Source organism: Otolemur garnettii, unplaced genomic scaffold, assembly GCF_000181295.1.
Source record: "Otolemur garnettii isolate 467f Iridium unplaced genomic scaffold, OtoGar3 scaffold00019, whole genome shotgun sequence".
NCBI lineage: Eukaryota > Metazoa > Chordata > Mammalia > Primates > Galagidae > Otolemur > Otolemur garnettii.
In genome coordinates, this window is record NW_003852414.1 from 27,258,579 (window position 1) to 27,266,302 (window position 7,724).

The 7,724-nt window shown below is 44.0% G+C and overlaps 1 protein-coding gene across 3 annotated transcripts in view; it reads right to left on the minus strand.

Annotated features, from left to right (window-relative positions):
* WDR37 (WD repeat domain 37) overlaps positions 1 to 7,724 on the minus strand; it is a 51,937-nt gene that overhangs the window by 39,160 nt on the left and 5,053 nt on the right. For 2 of the 3 annotated variants that reach the window (XM_023511368.1, XM_023511369.1), the window contains exons 2-3: positions 5,742 to 5,919; positions 225 to 321 (exon numbers count right to left, since the gene is read on the minus strand). In XM_023511368.1, coding sequence (XP_023367136.1) covers positions 225 to 321; positions 5,742 to 5,879 — 235 coding nt within the window. In that variant the 5' untranslated portion in view covers positions 5,880 to 5,919. Of the gene's footprint in view, positions 1 to 224; positions 322 to 5,741; positions 5,985 to 7,724 lie in introns of those variants that run through there. The other variant, XM_003786842.3, reaches the window with a different exon arrangement.

Genomic DNA, 7,724 nt, shown 5'->3' on the forward strand with positions numbered 1-7,724 from the left:
AAACGTGGACAGAGCCACGCCAGACCTATAGACTATAAGGCAATAAACGTGGACAGAGCCACACCAGACCTATAGACTATAAGGCAATAAACGTGTGCTTCTTTAAGCCACCTGGTTTGTTATAGCAAAACAGAAAACTAATACAGTGGTGAATATCCACCCACAAATGTTCTCTCAAAGATCTCTATGGACAAATAAAAAGTTATAAGACAGGAAATACTCACATTCTAAGTTTTCAATATAAAGGTTTTCAAACTCTCTTTCTATTTGTCCAAACAGTTCCAGAAGGGTACTGCGAACCGAGGAAGGGAGTTTCGAATCCTGCAGAAGAAGATTTTATCCAAAATGAACACAGAAATGAACAAGAAATGCTATCACCAAACACCAATATATTTCCAAAATGAATAATCTTTTATCTTAAACTCTGGTTTTACAACATTATAGATTTTATTTCCTACACATATAATGTTTAAAGAATTTAAAGTTTCAAATTTCTACAGAGGAAACTCTGAATAAAATTGTATAAATGGCTACCTAGGGTAATATGGGGCTTAAGAACAAAATAATAAGCCAGGTGCCCATAGCTCAGTGGTTAGGGTGCCAGCCACATGCTCTGGGGCTGGTGGGTTTGAATCCAGCCCAGGCCTGCTAAACAAAAAATAAAATATCCAGGCATTGTGGCAGGTGCCTGTAGTCCCAGCTGCTTGGGAGACTAAGGCATGAGGATCGCGTGAGCCCAAGAGTTTGAGGTTGCTGTGAGCTAAGATGCCATGGCATTCTACCAAGTGTGACCAAGTGAGACTCTGTTTCAAAAAAAAAAAAAGAACAAAATAATATGACTTTCCCTTTGCAAAAAAGAACAAAAGACCACCTTATATTCAAAAACTTATAAATGGAGAGCAAAGGAGGGCAGTTCCCATAAGTGCGACTCCATAATGAAACAGGTTATCTCCTGTGACCTTACTTACACAATATGTAAAGACAACTATGAAAAAGGAAAACAGGCAACCCTCAGCATTAGATCCAACATCTCTTAAGTGAAATCGTTAACTTTAAGTTCTCGTCTGGGCCATGTGCTTCACACCTCTGTCCATCCTGTACCTCCAGCCTCACTAAACGTCAAGGAGGCAGCAGGCAGAGGCAGCACCCACGTCCCTTCCACACTGTGGTCAGCGCAACAGGACCCTGGGCACCAGATACCCTTTCACAATGCACTTTCCCTGAATGCTGCTAATACCCACGCTGCCCTGGGCAGTCAAGGTCCACTCCCATCTCCCTGAGACCTTCATGACACCTTGCTGTCCCCACAATGTTTCTAGAATAATATCTCAGTAATGAACTGCTGCTAATGTAATTCTGTAAGTTATTTTTCAAATATTTATACAGCATTTTTTTTTATTTTTTATGAGTTGCAAATTTTTAAAAACAGACATGTTTATTATTAAGTCCTTCTTAAAATAGCTTGTTAGGAAGTTAGAAATTTTAGAAAAAATGATAACACTTTACTTTTTTTTTTTTTTTTTTTAAGACAAAGTCTCACTTGGTCACACTTGGTAGAATACCATGGCATCACAGCTCACAGCAACCTCAAACTCTTGGGCTTAAGCGATTCTCTTGCCTCAGCCTCCCAAGTAGCTAGGACTACCACAACACCTGACTATTTGTTTTGTTGCACTTGTTTAGCTGACCCAGGCTGGGTTCGAACCTGCCAACCTCAGTGTATGTGGCCGGTATCGTAACCACTGTGTGACGGGCACCAAGCTGATGATAGCACTTTAGCAATACAAATTTTACAATTATCACAGAATTCTCACATAAATACACACACATGAAACAACTGCTTTAAAACCTGAATCAGGTAGAATTGGTACTACAGTTTCTCAGAATCCTCTAAAATAGCAATGAAGAACACGAGAAAAAGGAAAGCAATCTTAAAAAAAAGGAATAAAATCTTAAAATTAAAATTAAACCTTCAAGGAGGAAACTCCAATAACTAGAGGACATAATCTTTCACTGAGAGTCACAGTCAGTCGTTCACTCTCTGTCCTGCCCATGGCCTGGGCATACTCCATCCCTCTCTGTACACTTCCCTCCTTGGATGTCACCCCTTACAGGAGTCTCACCAAGTCCTATGTGAGGCCAAACTGCCTACAGACATTGATTCCTACTCATCTATACCTGTAATGCTTTAATATTCAGCAACTAAACTGTCATATTCACTTGACTATGAAATGCATCACACATAAAATTGTTACGAAAAACAAAGCTGAAATGTCAGTATTAATCTTGTTTCAAAAGTAAAGATGATCAAGAAACTAAACATATAGTGAAGAATTTTTGCACAAGGAGGCTAAGCCCAGAAAAAAGCCTTAGAACTCCTTTTCCTTTTCCCATCAGTTCTCCTTGATTGTGCCGTTCCATTTATAGGCCCTAACGTGAAAGATGTTGAACTTTTGGTACCTGAGAAAGCTCAAGACAGGAAAGCTCTAAGTCAGCAAAGCTGTCAGACCAGTTTGCATCTCACTGCAAGAGACGGACACACGCTGGACACAGCACACCAGCCAGCGGGTCTTGGCCACAGCTGACGCAGACCACAGGCTCTTTGCAACAGAAGCCCCTCCCTGAGCTAACTCCTTCCTAAACTACTTCAGATTCGCAACTCTAAGATATGAAAAGCTAACCCTAACATGACTTCTCACTCACACCACTCTTGAGCATCACCCGACAACAGAGGGCATTACTCTGTGCTGGTCAGACAATGCGTCAAACCACGGGCAGTAGGGAATGTGTGCTCTTAGGCTGCTCCTCACACACCTACCATGCCAGTGCCTGCACCCGGCAGTGTGGCAGCAGTGCGGCCCTCCCTCCTGCTCAGCGCCCACACCAGCCACTCACAGAACAGCTTGCTTGGTCCCTCTCCAAGTAACTGTACTTGTTCAACAAACAAGCATCACCGAGAGAACGTAAGGAGGCCCACAAAAGAGGACTCAGCTGCTTAGTCTACAGAATGCCAAGCTGCCTACCTAGGGTCACCATGAGACACCGTGACCTCTTTGACTGTGTCACAATGGACGACAGACATGCAAAAAAGCCAGAAGGTCACGGTTACCTCACATGGAGGTAACTCTAGAATATACCTGCAAAAGAGATGCTAGAATTCTAACACTAGATGTGAGGAAATCTACACACTGAAAGACCCATCTCCAACTACTCTCCCACACTGTCCAATATCTTAGGCACTTAAATTTCAATGGAAAGTATTTAAATTTTTAAAAATTAAAATTTTGGGTTTTGAGACACCAGCCACATCTCAAGTATCCAACACCCACATGTGCTTCCTACCATATGGCACAGCAGGAGAACACTTCTGCCACACAGGAGTCCTACTTCACAGCTCTGGCATCACTCCCCAAGTGCTGTGGCTAAATCTTGCCCCCAAAATTCACGTGTTGGAGTCCTCAGGCCCAGGACCTCAGAATGTGGCTGTGTGTGGAGATATGGTCCTTAAAAGAGGTGATTAAGGTAGGTGGCATCCTAGCTCAGTGGGTAGGGCGCCAGCCACATACACTGAGGCTGGTGGGTTTGAACCTGGCCTGGGCCAACTAAAACAACAATGATAACTGCACAAAAAATAGCCGGGCATTATGGCAGGCGCCTGTAGTCCCAGCTACTTGGGAGGCTGAGGCCAGAGAATTGCTAAAGCCCAAGAGTTGGAGGTTGCTATGAGCTGTGATGCCACAGCACTCTACCGAGGGCAAAATAGTGAGACTCTGCCTCAAAAAAAAAAAGAGATGATTAAGGTAAAGTGAGGCCATGTAGGTATACCCACTCCAGTCAGGCTGGAGACACACGAGACACAGACATGCCCAGAGGACACCGTGGAGGACACCAGAGACGGCATCCACAGACACACGGGACACAGACATGCCCAGAGGACACCGTGGAGGACACCAGAGACGGCATCCACAGACACACGGGACACAGACATGCCCAGAGGACACAGTGGAGGACACCAGAGACGGCATCCATAGGCACACGGGACACAGACAGGCCCAGAGGACACCATGGAGGACACCAGAGATGGCATCCATAGGCCCTTCTCGACAGAGGGCATCCTGCCTGGACTGTGAGAAAACACGTTTCTTTGGCCTAAGCTCATTTGTTTGTAGGGCTCTGTTACAGCAGCCCCAGCAAAGGAATTAACTAAGAATGTGAAAACTATTTTATAATTTTATTTTTCCCATTAAATTAAAATATAATCATTCTACTAGAAAGTGGAACTAGGTAATTATTTATTCACTCATTGAACACAAAGTAATTTAATTCTAATTAAATTATCTACTTTGTGGCAGCTATTTTGTGCTGGGTTCTGAGAGCACAACACAGCCTAGGAGAGGTCACACTGGGCATCGGGGGTAAAGATGCCCACACAGTTCTCACAAGATCCACAACTCACATGACCCAGTTTCTCAGATCTAAGCCTTATTTTCCTGCAACATTATGGCTGACTAATTAGTTCTAACTGTGAAGAAATGGCATATACAGTTATAAACATATATTAGATATACCTACAATGTGTTTTAATATAACACATGCTTTTGTCTAAGCTTCACAATTTTTTTTTTTTTTGAGACAGAGTTCCCTTTGTCACCCTTGGTAAAGTGCCGTGGCGTCACAGTTCACAGCACCCTCAGACTCTTGGGCTTAAGAGATTCTCTTGCCTCAGCTTCCCGGGAGACCCACCACAACACGAGGCTATCTTTTTTGTTGTTTTAGTTGTCACTGTTTAGCAAGCTCCGGCCAGGTTCGAACCCGCAGGTCCAGTATGTGTGGCCAGCGCCCTAACCACTGACCTACAGGCGCAGAGCCACGCCTGACTATTTTTAAAGTGGAGTCTCGTGGGCAGTGCCTGTGGCTCAGTGAGTAGAGCACTGGCCCCATATAATGAGGGTAGTGGGTTCAAACCCGGCCCCAGCCAAACTGCAACAAAAAATAGCCAGACGTTGTGGCAGGAGCCTGTGGTCCCAGCTACTGGGAGGCTGAGGCAAGAGAATTGCCTAAGCCCAAGAGCTGGAAGTTGCTGTGAGCTATGATGTCATGGCACTCCACCAAGGGCAACAGAGTGAGACTCTGTCTCTAAAAAAAAAAAAAAGGGGGGGGGGTCTCCCTCTAACTCAGGCTGGTCTCAAACCTATGAGCCTAGGCAACCACCTCAGCCTCCCAAAGTGCTAGGATTACAGGCATGAGCTACTGCACCCAGCTAATTTTTTAAACTCTAACATATTTTCATCATCTATAAAGAAACTAAAAAAATTATAGTAAAAATTTATCTCCATCAATAAAATATGAGTTACTAAATCAAAGGACAGCATGCTCACTTCAGTGGAGACAAGGAACCTAAGTCACAAAAGGTCTGACTTCGAAAACGCTTCAGAGAATAGAAAGAGACATTACAATTGTATGATGCTCTTTTTCTGAGACTATAGCAACAGAAAACTCAAAACTACATTGTCAACTAACCTGCACAAATGTCACACCTACTTCCTCTTGTTACTAAGTCTCACAAACACGGTATCCCATCTGTGTGTGCTGCTATATTTGACAGTACTTTCAACGGGTTTATTTTGGGGGATTTGGGGAGGATTATTTTTTGTAACCCAAGCTCCTCTCCACTTGGAGACCAGACACATGTGGCTACCTGTTTAATATCACCAACACGATTGCGGTCAGCATGAACTCACCTGTCCTTCCAGCATGTCCCTTGGCAGCCCTGTCCGCTCCTGCTCCGAGCTGTTGGTTCTCCGGATGGAAAGGCTGTGTGACTTGCGCTTTTGTTTTGCTTGGCGAGAGGTCGAACAACTTGCGCTTTCTGTGGGCATTACTTCCAGAAGGTAGTGTCCTGGTCACTTCCTCAATAAGCTAAACAAAGGCAGGGAAACATTTATTTATTTCTGAAATAGCAAACTGAAATAAAGGAAACAACAGTAGATAATTAATAACCTTTAATCAGAAGCTTCCTTACTATGATTAACATTTTTTTAATTTTTTTTTTTTTTTTTTTTTTCAGACTGGGACTACAGTACCTCCCACAACACCTGGCTATATTTTGTTTGGCCAGGGTTGGGTTTGAACCTGTCACCCTTGGCATATGGGACCGGCGCCCTAGTCAGTGAGCCACAGGAGCCACCCTAATTTTTTTTTTTTTTTAAGAAACAGAGTCTCACTCTGTCACCCTCGGCAGAGTGCTGTGGCATAGTCTTTGTTATTTCTTTTGTTGCAGTTTTGCCAGGACTGGGTTCAAACCTACCACCCTTGGCATATGGGGCCAGTGCCCTACTCACTGGGCCACAGGCACCGCCCTTAACATTTAACTCTTTAATTAAGAGCACGACAAATTAAGATGTTTTAAGATAGTGACCACAGTCTTTGTTTTTTTTTTTTGCAGCAGAGCCTCAAGCTGTCCCCCTGGGTAGAGTGCTGTACCATCATAGCTCATAGCAACCTCCAACTCCAGGGCTCAAGCGAGTCTCCTGCCTCAGCCTCCCAAGTAGCTGGGACCACAGGCGCCCGCCACAATGCCCGCCTATTTTGTGGTTGCAGCCGTCATTGTTGTTTGGCAGGCCCAGGCTGGATTCAAACCCGCCACCTTAGGTATATATGTGCCTGGCTCCTTAGCCACTTGAGCCACAGGCACCAAGCCGACCACAGTCTTTGTTAAAGAAGTAATTTGGGCTGGGCGCCCAAAGCACAGTGGTTACAGTGCCAGCCACATACACCCAGAGTGGTGGGTTCAAACCCAGCCCAGGCCAGCTAAAACAACTGCAACAAAAAAATAGCCAGGCGTTGTGGCAGGTGCCTGTAGTTCCAGTTCCATCTACTTGGTAGGCTGAGGCAAGAGAATCGCTTAAGCCCAAGAGTCTAAGGTTGCTGTGAGCTGTGATACCACAGCACTCTAACAAGGGCAACAGAGTGAGATTCTGTCTCAAAAAAAAAAAAAAAGTAACTTGTTATCAAATTTCATTAACCAATTGTAAATAGCAAATAGCAAAGAATGACTTAAAATTAAAACTTTCCCCTGGCATAGTCTGGAACCCATTCTAACTGCATATTCTAGAGACACGTCCTAGAGAAATGCTATCCAAGAGAAATACGATGCAATATGGAATTTAAAATTTTCTAATGACCATATTAAAAAAGTAAAAACGTAAAATTACTTCTAATGATTCAGCCCATTGTCTAAAATATTTTATAGTCTATATAAAACATTAATGGACTATTTCACATCATTTTTATGATTACCTCTTCAAAAAAAATTTTTTTTTTTTTTTGAGACAGGAGCCTCAAGCTGTCCCCCTGGGTAGTGCACCATAGCATCACAGCTCACAGCAACCTCCCACTGCTGGGATCAAGTGAATCTCCTGCCTCAGCCTCCCAAGTAGCTGGGACCACAGGCGCCCGCCACAATGCCCGGCTATTTTTTAGTTCCAGCTGTCGTTGTTGTTTGGTGGGCCGGGCTAGATTCAAACCTGCCACCCTTGGGTGTATGTGGCTGGTGCCCTAGCTACTTGAGCCACAGGCACCGAGCCACCTCTTCAAAATTTAGAGTGAACTTTACATTCACACCATATCCCAATGTGAAATAGCCACATGTGATTAAATTACTCAAATCTCTAAATAATTTTAGCATCAAAATTTACGGCTCGGCACCTGTGGCTCAAGCGGCT